This window comes from Passer domesticus, chromosome 27, assembly GCF_036417665.1.
Source record: "Passer domesticus isolate bPasDom1 chromosome 27, bPasDom1.hap1, whole genome shotgun sequence".
Lineage (NCBI taxonomy): Eukaryota > Metazoa > Chordata > Aves > Passeriformes > Passeridae > Passer > Passer domesticus.
In genome coordinates, this window is record NC_087500.1 from 1,494,146 (window position 1) to 1,510,712 (window position 16,567).

At 55.7% G+C, this 16,567-nt stretch overlaps 2 protein-coding genes across 3 annotated transcripts in view; one reads left to right on the top strand and one right to left on the bottom strand.

The window, feature by feature from the left end:
• Positions 1-2,666: 2,666 nt before the first annotated feature.
• CDK5R1 (cyclin dependent kinase 5 regulatory subunit 1) lies at positions 2,667-5,084 on the top strand. The gene has a single exon (XM_064400172.1). The coding sequence runs from the start codon at positions 2,795-2,797 to the stop codon at positions 3,686-3,688; it is 894 nt and encodes a 297-aa protein (XP_064256242.1). The 5' UTR covers positions 2,667-2,794; the 3' UTR covers positions 3,689-5,084.
• Positions 4,494-16,567, bottom strand: part of MYO1D (myosin ID) — a 155,700-nt gene continuing 143,626 nt past the window's right edge. For both annotated transcript variants that reach the window (XM_064400167.1, XM_064400171.1), the window contains one exon: positions 4,494-7,686. In XM_064400167.1, coding sequence (XP_064256237.1) covers positions 7,530-7,686 — 157 coding nt within the window. In that variant the 3' untranslated portion in view covers positions 4,494-7,529. The remainder of the gene's footprint in view (positions 7,687-16,567) is intronic.

The following is a 16,567-nucleotide window of genomic DNA, read 5'->3' on the forward strand; positions in this document are numbered from 1 at the left end:
TTCCATCTCCTCCAGTCAGTCGCTGTTTGGGTTTTTGGCACCATCAATATCAAATGTACAAACGGTTCTTGCTAACCAACACCAGGTATATCTGATGTTCAGATGAGTTCCAATAAAGAATTTTTTTTTCAAAAGCTTCTGTCTCCTGTCTTCAGCCACCAGGGCTGATCCTGGGCTTGGTGCAGCTTCTCCCTTTGCTTAAGGAAGGATGGGATCATCCTTCAGCAGAGCATCCTCGGGGACCATGTTTTGGAGACATCAGATGTGAATGTTTGAGGTGGCATCACGAAAGATTTATGGATTGTGACATGACCCTGGCACAACAAGTTCCAGTGCACTCAATGTATAATATCAATTACTATTATTAGCACTATTCTTATGGTGAAAATTTGCTTAAATGTCCTCTCACCCCTCCAGCCTTTCCTGACCATGCCCTTATGCCATGTTGGAGTCTCACACTGGGCCATGCCAGGCCCTTGAAAGGCTGGGGAGGAGGTTTAGGGTGTCTTTGATACATCTTGAATTTTTACATCTGAAATTCCTGAGACACCAGGTGGTGCAAGAAAGAAACCTGCCCTCAGAGGCAGGAAAATGAAGCCCTTTCACTCTGCTCTTACATCTCAGGCAGCAGAGAAGTGCATTTCTAGTTTTAATAGTTCATTTTTTTAGCTCTAATTCTTGAGATTCTTCCCCAGACATCTCTGTCCAGTTCCCTGTGCTGCCCCTGAAGTGGCGTTTTCCCCAGGGATGGGGAAAGGAAGGATTTGCTGAATTGGGTGCTAATTGTGGGTGAATGAAGGGAAATCCGTTCATGGAAGCAGAGATGGAGCAGGGGCTGGGGTGGAGATGGATGGGGTCACAGAATCCCGGGAGAGCTTGGGTTGGAAGGCACCAAAAACCCCACCCAGTGCCACCCCTGCCCACCTTCCACTGTCCCAGGCTGCTCCAGCCCCAGTGTCCAGCCTGGCCTTGGGCACTGCCAGGGATGCAGGGGCAGCCACAGCTGCTCTGGGCACCCTGTGCCAGGGCCTGCCCACCCTCACAGGGAACAATTCCTCATTCCCAATCTCCCATCCATCCCTGCCCTCCTCCAGCTTCTGTCCTGTGTGTCCAGGGAGGTTCAGTGACACATCAGTCCCTGGAATTGCCCTTGGAACAACGGGTTTTTCTGAGGCCCCTCCAAGCGTGTTAAAATCAGGCCCCAAACCCCTCAAATTTAGAGCCTGTTTTTAAACCCTTTTGGCTTAAACTTCATAAGGCTGAACCTAAAAGCTGACAAATTCTGCTTGGAATTCTCAGTGACAGCAGTGCCCAGGCTGGGCTGTCGCTGTCCCCATGGTTTTGAGAGGAGAGAGCCCTGCAGAGAGTCCTGACCACTCCCCAAAAACCTGCACAGCGGGATGAATGTGCTCTGAGGGTCGGGCAGGATTTTGGGACCGGTCTGTCCTCATGGGAGATTTTGGGGCTTTTTTTGAGATTTCCCTGCTGTGGGAGTGGGATTGGCAGCCACCGGTCCGGGGCAGGGCATAAATAGGTAAAAATGAAATGAATTTGGGTCATTAGCGCCGGGATGTGCCCGAGCTCTCCTGGGCCGCAGGGAGCCCGGGGCGGCTCCGCTCTCCGCGGCCTCTGAGTGTCGCTGCAGGTCGCGCAGAGCCCGGCGGGCCCGGTCACAGCGGAATGGGAGCCCGGTCACAGCGGAATGGGAGCCCGGTCACAGCGGGAATGGGAGCCCGGTCACAGCGGAATGGGAGCCCGGTCACAGCGGGAATGGGAGCCCGGTCACAGCGGGAATGGGATCCCGGTCACAGCGGGAATGGGAGCCCGGTCACAGCGGAATGGGAGCCCGGTCACAGCGGGAATGGGATCCCGGTCACAGCGGGAATGGGAGCCCGGCCCGGGCAGGGGGCGCTGGGCTGGGCGCGGGCGGTGGCTCCAAGCGTGCCGGGCGGTACCGGAGCTGCAGCCGCGTTCCCCAAAGCCCGGCCCGGCCTCAGCACGCGGTACCGGGCATTTCCTTGCCTCGGTGCCCTCGGGGCGAGTGGCGGTCCCCGCCCGGAGCTGGGGAGGCACCGGCGGGCGGGGGCGCAGAGCGGCCGGGGCGGTGCGGGGTGCGGGGCCCGGTGCGGGCTGCGGCTCCGGGATGCCGGTGGAGAAGGGTTTTAAATCTTAATTTTGGGATTTTTAAAGAAATTGCTTTCATTTCTTTTTATTCTTTTCCCCTCCGTGTCGTGCCCAGCCCCTGCTTGGGGGCTCGGCAGCTCCCCGGTCCTGCCCGGTCCTGTCCGGGGCTCGGTGGCTCCGCGACCTCCGGGACCCCAACGCGGGCAGCGCCCGGGGGGCGGGGCCAGGGCCGTGGAGGGGCGGGGCTCCCGTCATTCATAAACAGTGGAAGGCGGGATCTGGATTTAATGGGCGGGGTCTGGCGCGACGGGGGCGGGGCAAAATCCATTCAAGGCAATGAGGGGGCGTGGCTCTGACGGCTGCCGCCTTGCGGGGGCGGGGCCTGCGCGGCTGGGGGAGTGGCCGTCGGCATCTGTGGTCGCGGAGGGGGCGTGGCCGCGGCTGCCGCGGCGGGCGCACGTGTCGGCGAGGGGCGGGGCGGCGGGCGCGCGCACTGCGCCGGCGGGAGCGCGCGCGGCGCGGGGCGGGTCCGGGCGCGGCGCTGAGCGGCGGCGGCGGCGGCGGCGGAGCAGCGAGAGCGGGGCCGGCCGGGCCGGGCCGGGCCGGGGCCGGGGCCGGGGCCGGGGCGGGCGGCGGGGGCCCGCCGGGCGCCCGCCGGGCGGCCGGCGCCATGGGCACGGTGCTGTCGCTGTCGCCGAGCTACCGGAAGGCCCCGCTGTTCGAGGAGGGGGCGGCCACGGTGGGGCACTACACGGCGGTGCAGAACAGCAAGAACGCGAAGGAGAAGGGCCTGAAGCGGCACTCGCTGATCTCGGTGCTGCCCTGGAAGCGCATCGCCGCCGTCTCCGCCAAGAAGAAGAGCTCCAAGAAGGTGCAGCCCAACGGCGGCTACCAGAGCAACGTGACCCACCTCAACAACGAGAACCTGAAGAAATCGCTCTCCTGCGCCAACCTCGCCACCTTCGCCCCCCCGCCGCCCCCCGCCGCCGCCGCCGCCGCCCTCGCCTCGGCGCAGAAGGCGCCCCCGGCCGCGCCCGCCGCCGCCGCCGCCACCCCGCGCCGGGTCGTGGTGCAGGCGTCCACCAGCGAGCTGCTGCGCTGCCTCGGCGAGTTCCTGTGCCGCCGCTGCTACCGCCTGAAGCACCTCTCGCCCACCGACCCCGTGCTCTGGCTGCGCTCCGTGGACCGCTCGCTGCTGCTGCAGGGCTGGCAGGACCAGGGCTTCATCACGCCGGCCAACGTGGTCTTCCTCTACATGCTGTGCCGGGACGTCATCTCGGCCGAGGTGGCCAGCGACCACGAACTGCAGGCAGTGCTGCTCACCTGCCTGTACCTCTCCTACTCCTACATGGGCAACGAGATCTCGTACCCGCTGAAGCCCTTCCTGGTGGAGAGCTGTAAGGAGGCCTTCTGGGACCGCTGCCTCTCCATCATCGACCTCATGAGCCCCAAGATGCTGCAGGTCAACGCCGACCCGCACTACTTCACCCAGGTCTTCGCCGACCTCAAGAAGGAGAGCGGCTCCGAGGAGAAGGGCCGGCTGCTCATCGGCCTCGACCGGTGAGCGCCCGCCGCCCCCCGCGCCCCGGGCACCGCGCCCGCCCGGCCCGGAGCCGCTCCCGGGGGATTTGCCCGGCGGGGAAGGGCGGGAGCCGCCTCCCGCCGCCCCCCGGGGGACACGGGGCGCTCGGCCGCCGCCGGACCGGAGCGCAGACCCCCGGTTCCCTCCCGCGCCGCCGCTTTGCAGCCGCCGCCCCCTCCCCGTGCTGCGGGCCCGGGGATGCTGCGGCTCCGCCACCGGATTGATCCCAGCAATTCATGGATGGGGGGACGAGAACCGCCCAGCCGATATCCCCCGGGAGCGGAGCGGGGCTCCGCCGGTCACCGCACCACCGAGATAGAGCCCAGGTAGGGGGAAAAAAATTTAAAAAATAAGGAAAAAAATTCCTGTAAAGGCTCCAGCGCAGGCGGCCGAACCGGCCCGGTCGGGACTCACCGGGACAGAGACGCGGGCACGGCCCGGGGACCCCCCCACCCCCCTTCCTCCCTTATCCCCCCCTTTATTTATTTTCTTTGAAGAGACTCGAATTCCCGAGCGGGTCCGGGTGACGGGAATCACCGCTACTGTTCATGAGATCAATGTGAAATGTCTTGTTCCCATCGTGCACTGGTCATGAGTATTGTGTAAAGGATCTACTTGAGTGTGCAAGCAAGGGGAGCCGCCACATGCTGCTATATGAATTCTTCTAGAACAAACCCAACGAACTGCAAACCTGCGGGGGGGAAAGAGAAAAAAAACCTTCTTTCTTCTGTCATTGTTGCTTTTCCAGTGGTATTGCGCATGCAAACAGGAGCATTTTGTGTCTTCGGGAAAAAAAAAAAAAAGGAAAAAACGCATAAAAAAATAATAATCAAAAGAAAAACCTTAACGAGAGATGGCTGTAAAATTACACCCATGCACAAAGACCCGCCACCACCCCGACACCGCAGTCTCGAGCCGGTATTCCCGTATCAGGCCTGGGGACTGAGACCTTCTTTTTGGGTTTTATCGTTTTCTTTTCTCCGTGTGCTGAGTTCTAGTTTAGTTCTGGTCCATCGGGCGTTAAACTGGCGAACAAGAGGGAGAAATAACGTGCCATTTATTTTTATTTTTGATTTTTCACTTGAAGCTCTTCATGGCTGTACATTGGACCCTGCTAATGATACATGTGTACGTACGTTTTTTTAGTGCAATCTCTTCTGTAGATCTTTGTTGACCAAATTGGTGGGTATTGTTACTTATTAATTTATATTTGTCTCATTTTGTATGTATGTGTATAGTGTGTTTGTAAGTATGTGTGGTTTATAACCCGACCGACTGTGTCATGGGGCTCAGTGTGCCTGTAATTTAATCCCCTCCCCTTATTTTTATTTATTTTTGTACTGTGCTGATTAAATAAAAATGCACTGACCATCCATTACACGGCAGCGGCTCGTGGCCGAGTCTTTTCTGCGCTCGGACGCGGCCGATGGATTTGTGCTGACGACAGAGGCTTTAACGCGGCCGCCGTTTAATCGCGTTACCGGCGCCGGGGTCACCCGTGGGGGGACAGCGGGGCCGGCAGCAGCCGCAGCGGGAGAGGCGGGATGCTGGGATAACGGGGATAACGGATAACTGGGGTAACTGGGATGTCGGGACACCGATCCCTCCGAGCATCACCTCCCCCGCGCCGGCAGGAACGGGCAGTGCCACGGTGGGATGCAACTAATTGCTTTCTTTTATTATTTATTACAGTGAATTATGTAAACAAAATCCAGGTCCATTATAGTAGGGGTTTTTTATGCTCTTTTACACATAAAATATCAGCGATTTATTAAAAAAAAAAAAAGGTTCATTGCATTATCGCCCCCGGCTAAGAATCCAAGTTTCAATTTAGAAATAGTTAATTTATGGGAAAACCAAGAATATATATATTTTATATATTTATATATATTTTATATATATATAAAACCAGAGCAGGAACAGATAATATATTTTATAAGACACATCTCATCACATACAATATTGCCATCTCATGGTAGGAGGAATTTCCCAAGCTGTCCATCCCAATTCATTGCCGTCCATCCCAATTCCATCCCACCATTCTTTTGGAGGGACAAGGGTACGAAAGTGCTGATCCCGCCCCCAGCCCCTGCCCGGGCCGGGGGCGTTTGCACCAGGACAGAACCGGGGAAGTGCAAATCCAAAGGCACCGCCGGGCGTCCCTCGGAGCGTCCCCGGCTGCGCGGGGGGTCCCGTGGCTTTGGCGTCGGTGTCGCTCCTCCAGAGGAGCCCATGGGGGGTGAAGGAGGCGCTGGAGGCTCCGTGGAGGCCCGGGGTGGTCCCGGGGTGGTCCCAGGGTGGTCCCGGGGTGTCGTGTCAGCGTGGCGGGGTCGGGGCTGCCGCTGTCCCCTCCTGGCCCAGTGCTGGTGGTGCCTCGGGGCTCTGGAGGAGCCCCTGCCCAAGGGGACCCCTCAGACACCCCAGAGCTGCACACCGAGAGGGGCTCGGGGGGCTGGGGGTGCTGGGATGTCCCAGGGCGGGTCCAAGGCCAGGGACAAAGGGAATGGGAGAGCTCTGCCACAGGGCCTGTTCATTCGTGCTCTACATCCCTGTCCCTCCCTGGTCTCGGGGGTGGCACTGGGACACCAAGGCTGCAGTGACCTGTCCCGTGCCCCGTGTCCATGGCACGGCTTCAGGAAACCTTTTGTGAGAGAGGAGCCTCTTTCTAATTCCCAAAATGCTCCATCAAACAAGTGCTCCCCATTTATTGGCTGGGCTGGGACCCCGAGGTGGGGTCACCCTCAGCTCCCCCATCTCCAGGGCTGGGAATCCTGACCTGACCAGCAGTGCCAGGACAATCCCAATGTACAATCCCAACAGCCTGGGCTGCTCAGGAACCACAGCAGTGCCCAGCACAGTGGGAATAAACCACTGAGGAGATCCATGCCCCTCCATCAAGACAGAGCTTGGGGTTATCTGGGCTGGCCAGGATGAGCCAAACACCCCAACACTCACAGCCCACTGCTGGGAAGAGCCAGGAAAACTCTTTGGAGGGAGGAGCCTGGTGCTGGCAGCGGGGGCTGTGCCAGGTTAATGTTGGATAGTGCAAAGCTTGGCCCCCCAAAGCTCCCCCTGTTCCTGGGCTCACCCCTGCCGTGGGTCCCTTCAGCCCTCCCCAACCCCAGCGCTGGCACAGACACAAAGCCACGTGGACCATCTAAAATTCAGCAAGGCCACATGGTCCCCAAGGGAACCCACCGGCTTCAGGCCCTTGGAGGGGGTAATTAAGGCAAAAAGCAATGCAGGATTAACGAACCCAGGCCCTGCACTGGGAGTCCCCTGTCCAGCCAAGGTGCCTCGATGAATTCCCTGGGAAAGCAGCAGGTCTGGAGGTGTCCCCAGGTACCTTCCCAGCCCCGTGTGCCTGGGGGCTGGGGGAGTGTGGAGTGTGGCCGGCAGCCCTCCCTCCCCAGCCTGGCTCTGGCCCTACAGAACCCGACTCCCTGAGCTGGGTCTCTTTGGTTCCTCCTCTGGAGGCTGCATCACACTGCAAAAACTGACACACGGGAAAGGAGCACGGAGGGAGAACTGGAGAGGGGCTGAGGAATCAACGTGGGAAAGGGAAGAAGGGGTGGAAGTACCTAGAAACTCTTTTTCAGACTAATTCCAAAGGAAGAACTCTCCTGATATTCCAGCCTGGTTTGTAATGTGGAGAACAGGTCAGCGGCTATTTTAGGTCTTCATTCCGTGTGAATTTGGCTTTTCTAAAGCTCTGGAATTCGGGTTTTCCAAACCTTGAGCTTCAGAGGCTGCTTTAGGCACCTGGCAAGTCGCTGCTGAGCACCTCCCGATGCATCCCGGAGTCCCGGGCGGGGCGGGGCCGTTAATTGCCCGGCACGCAGAGGACGAAGCCGGAGCGGTGCTTGGTGAAATCCGGCTGGGGCTGGTTGATCTTGGTCTCCACGGACACGGTGCATTTCCTGCCGTGCAGGCTGCACTGCACCGGGTTGGTGACAGTGACGTGCAGGGCACGCTTCTCCCTGCGGGAAAGGGACACGGGTCAGCAGGGGATGGGATGGGATGGGATGGGATGGGATGGGATGGGATGGGATGGGATGGGATGGGATGGGATGGGATGGGATGGGATGGGGTGGGATGGGGTGGGATGGGATGGGATGGGGTGGGATGGGATGGGATGGGATGGGATGGGATGGGATGGGATGGGATGGGATGGGATGGGGTGGGATGGGATGGGATGGGATGGGATGGGATGGGACATTATTGGGTTGGGATGGGGTGGGGTGGCCACAACTGGGACAGGCGTTTTCAGGTCAGGCACATCCTGCAGCCATACCAAAACTCTGTGTTAAGCCAGGCCTGAGCTCAGAGCCCAGACCAGGTCAAAGGGCCCAGGGGCTGCTGCCAGCTCGGCCACTGCCCCTGAATGACCCTACAGTGACCCCCTGCAGCTCTGCCTGCAGCAGTGACAGGGACATCCCTGGGCTGAGCTCAGACTGAAATACAGCCTGGAACAGGGAAGGAACCACAGGTGAGGTGGTGGCTGTTCCCAATTCCCTCTCAGATGGACAGACCAAACTGGCTGGGACAAAACTCTGTCCCTGCAGCTTCTGAACCCCCTAACCCAGTTTTGGCACTAAACAAGATTCCCACAAGTGAATCAGGATTTTCTGACCCCCACATTGCTTTGTGTGGCTGTTGGGGTCACTGTCACTGGGCCAGGATGACTGGCAAGAATGTTCCCCTTTGCTAAAGGCCACAAAGGCTCCTGCTCTAGATTCCAAAAAATCATCCCTGTGCCATAAGCAGAGAAATCATAAATCATGGAATCATTCAGGCTGGGAAAACACTCTGGGATCATCAAGCCCAACTGCTCCCCCAGCACTGCCAAGGCCACCACTGCCCCATGTCCCAAGTGCCACATCCCCGTGCCCTGGGCAGCTGTGTCAGTGCTGAGCAGCCCTTTCCCTGAAGAAAGGGAAGAACCCAGCAATGCCAAGGCCCCACTGATGGCCTGGCTGCTCCAGGGGCTGGGATGGAGCTCCAGCCACGATCCCTTGGGAGCAGCCAAGAACCCCTGGAGATCCCCAGGAGAGGAAAATCCTGCAGCAGATCCATGCCCATGAGCCACCACCAGTGGGAAGAGCTATCCAGGGACTTGGCCTTTGGGAATTCTCTCCTGTGACCTCACCCACACTTCAAATTCCCATATTTCCAGCATTTTTAGTACAATGGTGAGTGGTTTAGAATTGTTGACATTGACTCTGCTGCCTCTCTGGATGCTCCAAACACCCTGGGGGATGTGCTGGGATGCCACTCCTTGTGTTTGGCTCCCAGACTCCAGGTCCTGCCTTGTCTGAACCATTCCAGCATTTCCACTGGCACAGCCCAAGTCCTTTGTGCAGTTCTTACTCTGTTTCCATTGACAGACTGTTCAGGTGGTGTCACATCCCTTAAGCTGCATTTTTATGCAGTTCCCAAGTACAGATTTTCACCACTCCCATAACAATGCTTGGTTGGCTGAAGGGGCTGGCAGGGCCCAGCACACAAAGGCCTCGTGTATTTAATGTTATTACAGGTATTTAATGTTATTTACTCCTGCCTGGGTGAGCTGAGGCTGCAATCCCAGCTTAGGTTGCTATTTTTGCTGTGTCTTAGCAGAATGAGCCACACACAGAGGAGCCTCTCAGAGATCCCTGCTGCTTGGGGAAAGCTCCAGCATCAAGTGTCCCTAACATGGATAAGGGTGAAGGACTTTTCCTGTCCCACAGCAATTTCTAGGTGACCAGGCAGAGGCTCTGGGGAGAGGAACCTCAATAACCTGAATTGTGACCCCAAGCAGGACCTGGGCCTGGGAATCCAAAGGTCCTGATGCCCTGTGGCTGTGGGACCTGCAGGGAGCTGCACCAGTCTGGGTCTCAGCTGCTGCTGGGATGAAGAGAATCACCTGAGCACAGCTCTGAGTGAAGCTAACGCTGTCCTGGCAGGGAGGGATCCAGAGAAGATGCTCTGATCCCTGCCACGTGTGACAATCCCATCAAATGAATGCTTCCCTCTCCCTGTCTCATTCCCAGATCCCACCTTGCCAAAGCTCCTTCACTCATCACGTGCTGCTTTTCCTCATGTGAGGGTTCAGCCTCAAAGCTTTGGCTGAGGGAGCAGGGCAGCTCCTGGAGGGAGCAATCCCGAGGGATCTGTGAGCACTCAGGGATGACAAACCCCTCCTTGGTGTCCCTGCTGGGCACCCCCTGCCACCAGCCCTGCCACCAGCCCTGCCACCAGCCCTGGCACCAGCCCCAGGAGCAGCTGGACCTGCTGCCACCTCGGGGCTCTTGGCCACTGCTCCGGAGCTTGGTGCGAGGCCAGCGAGGGGAGGGGAGGAAATTCCCCTTGGGTTCCAGCCCCCTCCAGGGCAGCCTCGCTCCTGGGGCAGCAGGGGCACAGGGTGGCAGCTGCTGGCTGCCCCGGGGTGCCCAGGTTTGCTTCTGGGCCCCAAGGGAGGGCACAGCTGCTGCAGCAGCTGGGAAAGCAGGCTGAGACCTTCCCAATCTCCCTGCTACAAACGGCTTGGATGGGAGCTGCCTCCCCAGGCTCCTGCTGGATTTAGATCCCAAAGGAAGGGGCTGAGATGGAGATGGACCAGAACAATCCTGGATGACAACAAAGTCTCTCATAGACAAGGGCAACACACAAAAGAAATGCCCTCTGGAGACCAGTGATGCTCAGCAGGACCCTGATGGCAGCAAAGGCAGAGACAAGTCCCACCTCCAATCAAACTTGACCTGAAAAAGGAGCATAAACCTGGCATAAACCTGTCCCACCACCTCTGGGGACTTTGACAAGGCATGGAGGGACAGGGCACAGGGAATGGCTCCCACTGCCAGAGGGCAGGGCTGGATGGGAGATTAGGAATGAGGAATTGTTCCCTGGCAGGGTGGGCAGGCCCTGGCACAGGGTGCCCAGAGCAGCTGGGGCTGCCCCTGGATCCCTGGCAGTGCCCAAGGCCAGGCTGGACACTGGGGCTGGAGCAGCCTGGGACAGTGGGAGGTGTCCCTGCCATGGCAGGGGTGGCACTGGGTGGTGTTTTAGGTCCCTTCCCACCCAAACCACTCTGGGATTCCCTGTGGGTGCCAGGCACTGCTGGGGCTGAGTCCAGCCCTGGCTGATGGCAGCTCTGGCTCCTCACCAAGCCCTGATGGAAGTCAAGTCCACCAGGACAAAGTGATGGGGGCTGCTGGCAGAGTGGAACAGGGAGAGGAGATTCTGTGGGAAGTCAGGATCCACCCCAGCACTGCTCCCACCCTGCCAGGGAATGTCTGTGTGATGGACCTCGGAGTGATTTCTGTTCATAATAAACACCAAGGTGCTGGTGCTTTCTACAAACTCAGCTCTGCATAGAACACAGGGAATGTTTTGGGGTGGAAACAGCCTCTGCTGACAGCTCAGCAGTGCCAGCCACAGCTGCTGATCCCAGGCTGGGGCTGCTCTTTGCCTTCTCCTGGCTCAGTGAACCCTGCAGGACTGGGGCACTTCTCCACCTACCCCAGCCCATCCCAGCACCCAAAGGACCTTTCCCAGCTCCCCTCGCCCTCCTGGCTCACAGGAGGAGTTACAGGCTCTGCTGGGAGCCCAGTGAGCAGGGTCACATCCCAGAGCAGCCCCTGAGCACTGCAGGAGCTGAGCAGGCACTGGGGCAACGCTGGCAAAAGGGAAACCAGCAGAGAAAGGAGGACTCCGAGTGGAAGCAGATCACTGGCCCATGAAATACGAGAGTTTTGACTGAGCATTTAATCCAGGACCTCGGGGGAAACACAGAAATGGCCACAGACATCTGTCAGAGCTGCACAGAGCACAGAGACAGCCACAGCCCCAGCACGTGGAGGGAGGGGAATGGGGAAGGGAAGGAGAGCAGGAAGACCAGAGGGAGTTTTGGTGGGCACAAGCAGTGTAAGGCTGAGAAGTTTAATACATGTATTGTTAAATAAATGTAAATACAGGAGATGCCAGGTTAGATGGGGCTTGGAGCAGCCTGGGACAGTGGGAAGTGTCCCTGCCCACAGCAGGGCTGGCACTGGATGGGCTTTAAGGTCCCTTCCAGCCCAAACCATTCCATGACTCCATGCTTAAGAACAAGCCCAGATGACCTGGAAGGAGCTAGAGGCCTGAGAACACAGCAAAGAGTCATTGATGAGATATCCCCCAGTGGGAACACAGCAGGATGGGGAGCTGGGAACAGCCCAGGGACAGCACCAGGCTGGGCTGGGGAGCTGGGAACAGCCCAGGGACAGCACCAGGCTGGGCTGGGGAGCTGGGAACAGCCCAGGGACAGCACCAGGCTGGGCTGGGGAGCTCCAGAGCTGCAGCCCCATCCCTGACAGGGCTCCAGTGGAACAGGGCTTTGTGAGGCTTTCCCAGGATCTTTTAATGAGGTGCTGTCCTATGGACAGAGCGGGAAATAAGCTCTTTTCAGAAGCAGAATTTGGGTAGAGATGGCAAAGCCAGCACAGTAATTGCCTGATTTTCATGACAACAAACCAGAGGGATTTCAACCAAGTGTGCAACCAAGTGTGAAATGAGGGCTCAGCAGCAATGAACCCACTGGGATGGATTCCAAAGGGGATTGCTTTAAACCATCAAACCTTTCCAGAGTTTAGACCAAGGCCTCTTTCTGGAAAGGCAGCACTGTGGGCCACCTGGTTGGCTTCCAGCTCAGGATATTCTGTGATTCTCTGGCTCCAAGGAAGCCTGCAGCTGCACACAAGATGTGAGGGCCGTGAGAGGCAGGAGGGAGAACAGCCCATCATGATAATACCTTATGGTAGTCAGTGCTGCAGCCTCACCTGGATCCTGGCTGCAGCCTTTGAGAGGGTTCAGCCATGAAAAAAACATTAAAAAGGCTCCCAGATGAAGGGAGGCTGAAAAAAGAGCCCAAAAAAAGCAGCAGCTATATTCTGCATGAAGAAAAAACACAGGAAACAGGGAGAGAGAAACTCAAGAGGTCTAAAAAAAGGCAATTTTACAGGCTTTGCTTCCTAAAAAGAGCCAAGGAGAAAAACAGGGATACTGAAAATTTCAGGGAAGGTTAAATCAGCTCTCCAGGCCATGTGTGGTGTCACTGCTGGGGAGGGCTCAAGCTGTGGTGGCAGAGGTGACAATCATGGAGCCATAAACCCTTGGAATGCTTTGGGTTGGAAAGAACCTTCAAGACCATCAAGTTTCAACCCCACCCAGTGCCACCCCTGCCATGGCAGGGACACCTCCCACTACCCCAGGTGGCTCCAAGCCCTGTCCAGCCTGGCCTTGGGCACTGCCAGGGATGGAGCACCCATGGAATAACCTGTGCCAGGGCCTGCCCACCCTCACAGAGAGGAATTTCTTGAGCAGGGTCTAAAAAGCCACTGGATATAAGATGGGTAATAAACAAGGACATATCTGAGTTACAACAAGTGTCATTTGGGGACAGATAAGTGCTCTCTCAGGAGGGTTTAGGGCCCAGCTGGTGGCTGGCAGGGCAGGGATCAGGATATATCTCACCCGAGCACTTGTGGGTTTCTGCAGCTTGCAGGACAATGATACTGAGAGCTCAAAGGAAAACTTACTGAGTAAATAATTCCCAAAACAGCTTCAAAGGAGAAAAATAGGAATTGCTGGATTCCCAAAGGGTACAGGAGCAAAACCTGCACTGAGACCTCAGGTGCCCTTTGTGTTCCCCCTGGAGCGCCCAGCCTGTGGGAGCTGCTCCCAGGAAGGGCTGCCAGTCTCCATGGGACCTCAAGAATCCCCAAAGCCACTGTCCCCAGGGAGCCAGGACACAAAGGGACACATGTCAATAATCCTGGGTGGATATTTCATTCCAGAGCTGCAGCTCTGGCACCTCAGCTCTGCCTCTCCCAGGGCAGGCACATCTCAGGTGTGGCAGCTCCAAAGCAGCAGGTCCCATAGACAGCAGATATTTACACACTCAGAGCATGAATTCACCTATGTAAGACTCTGATGATTTTGACAGCATCATCCCTGTGACTCCTTGGCACCCTCCTTCCTTCTCAGAGGGAGAAAACACCTTCCCCATCCAGGTCTTGTCAGAACACCCTGGCTCTTGAAAAAGGTTCAAAGCAACGATTTACTGTCCTGTGTGATCCAGAAACAACCTAACATCCCCTTTCCTTTTTTACTTGGCTGCTGGGCTGTATTGAGAACCCCTGTGCACAGCCACCCCTCTTCAGGACAGCCCCAAAGCCAGAGCAGGCAGCTCCCTTCACCCCAGGGCTTGCTGAGGAGGGGAGGACACAGCCCAGGAGCCCTTTTTGGGTGCAGGTGTCTCCCCTCTGAATGAGGCAGGGGATGCACACACACACACACACACACACACACACAGGCAGTCTGTGACTCACACGTGCCATGAGGGAGATGAAAACATCTGAAACCACAAGGGCTTTGCAAAACCTGCCTTGTGCAAGGCTCTCAGGGCTCACAGGATGTTTCTCTCGAGCCTCAGCGGCTTTTCAGAGCTCTGGCCTTGTCCAGCTCCTCAGAGCCAGGTGGCCTTGGCAGAGATCAGACATTAAGATGGATCAAAGCCATGGAAAAGAGACTACAAAGAAAGTCAGACACGAATCAAGGAGATCTCAAGTCAGGATCAAAAGGAGAATTTCCATAGTCAAAGGTCAGAGCAACTGCTCCAGGCATTGTGATGCCGGGAAAGGTCACTGAGCTGAGCACAGCTGCCAGGTCCCTCCTCACCGTGTGATTTTTCACAATTATTTGCAGTCAAGTGACACTTGAGACACTGAAATTTTTTTCTATCTTCAAAACCAGCAAATATTTACAGTATATTTCTTTTGTGCCTCGTGGTCTGCTCAGGCAGATCACCTCGGAGGCTGCCAGGAGTGCCTTTTCAGAAGGAATGTTTAATGTGCAGGAGAAGCACCAGGCTGAACTGTGAGCTCAGAACTCAACCCCTCCACTTAAGAAGTGGCTTTCAAGCCTTTGTGGCTCAGCCTTGCCCATGAGTTACCAGAGCACAGCACAGCCTGGCTTTGGGAGCTGCTCTATTCCATCATCACCTGCTGAGCTGTGACAACAACGCTGCTTTTGCCCTTTAATGAGAACAGAACTGTTAATATGTGTCACTGCAAAGGGCCACACGTGGCACAGGCCACAGGGCAAGGCAGAGCCAAGGCAGCTGCCCCAGGATGGTCCCTTCGAGTCGGAGCTGAGCCACAAAAGCCACTTTCCTGAGATGACAGCAGCTGCCACAACACTGCTGGGCCTTTCCCACGATGTGCCTGCAGCACATCCAGGTGTACTCCTTCCCCTCTGGCTGAGATGAGCATTAAATATTTGTACATAAATAATTATATATATTATATAGCTATTTACAAATATTATATTATATTATATTATATTATATTATATTATATTATATTATATTATATTATATTCATAATATATGATATATGATATGATATTATATACATAATATATATGTATATAATATACACATAATAATATTATATTATAGTGTATTTATAAGATATTTATATTATATCATTATATATAATTATATCATATTATATTTATAATATACTATATAATGTATATGTATATAATGTATAATATATAATATATATGTATATCATATATCATATCATATCATATCATATCATATCATATCATATCATATCTATTATTATATTATAGTTATAACAATGTAGTTCTGTTATATAATTATAATAAAAAGTCTATAATATTTATATAATTATATAAATTTATATTTAATTTTTTTAAAAAAAAGCATTAAGTAAAAATCCCCAGTTCATGAAATATTTGGCTCTCTCATTCTTAAAATGCATTTACTCCCACTGATCCCAGGCTGGGAGGTCCTGGAGCAGCCAGTGCACTGCACTTCCTTCCTCGCAGATTTAGGACCTGGGGTGTCTGTGCATCCCTCAGGAGCTGGGAATCATCCCTCCCAGGGAGAGCTGGAAACATTTCTGTCTGTTCCAGCAAACCCCTTTGGTTTAGGTGCTCCTGGGCAGGGCTCCTGGAGCTGATGGGGCAGGGGCTGCTCCTCCCCTCCCCTTCCCAGGGCTGCTCTCCCCCTTTGGGAGCTTGGGCCAAGAGCCAGGCTGCTGTAAAACAGCCCAACAGCCCAGGGGGGCCATGGGGCAGCTCCCGGCCATGGGGCTGCACCCCAAAGCAATATTTCATGGTGGGAAAGCCCCAGAAGTGGTTTGAGGCACCACTCGGAATGTCACTGCATGGGGTGTCCCTTCCTGCAGCCTGGGCTGAGTGGAAATGCCCAGGGAATGTCACTGCTCCTGTCATGGAACATCCAAGAGGGGATCACAACCTCACCCCAGCTCCATCCTCCTCGGAGCCAGGGCCAGCCCTCACTGCCTGAACCCCCAGGCCTGACCCAGCTGGTCCTGAGCTCAGCTAAAACCAGGCCTGGACCTCGTTACCCCTCTGTTGATTCCTCCCAGAGCAGAGCGGACAGGGCTGGGAGCAGCCTGCTCTGGGGGAAGGTGTCCCTGCCCAAGGTCCCTCCCAGCCCCAACCATTCCATGTGTAACTGTCCCCCTTCCCTGCCCACCCAGCACAGGAGCTCCAGACTCCCTCAGTTCTGCTCCTGTGGGAGCTGGGAATTCATCTTTGGGCTTCAAAGAGAGAAGTCTCAGGTTTTCCCACCCTTGTGCCATCAGCTTCCAGTGCCTGATGCCATTTATCCCCCATGAGCACTCCCTAAAGCTGGCCAGGGGTTTTGTGGAGGAAAAACACAGGCTCACTCAACAGGGAATTTCCTGGGAACCTGCAGTAATGAAGGAGCTAAAAAAAAAACAGTAAAAAAAAAAAAAAAAGCACCAATGGTGTGTTAAATATTTCATTTCCTCCAGCAGGCAA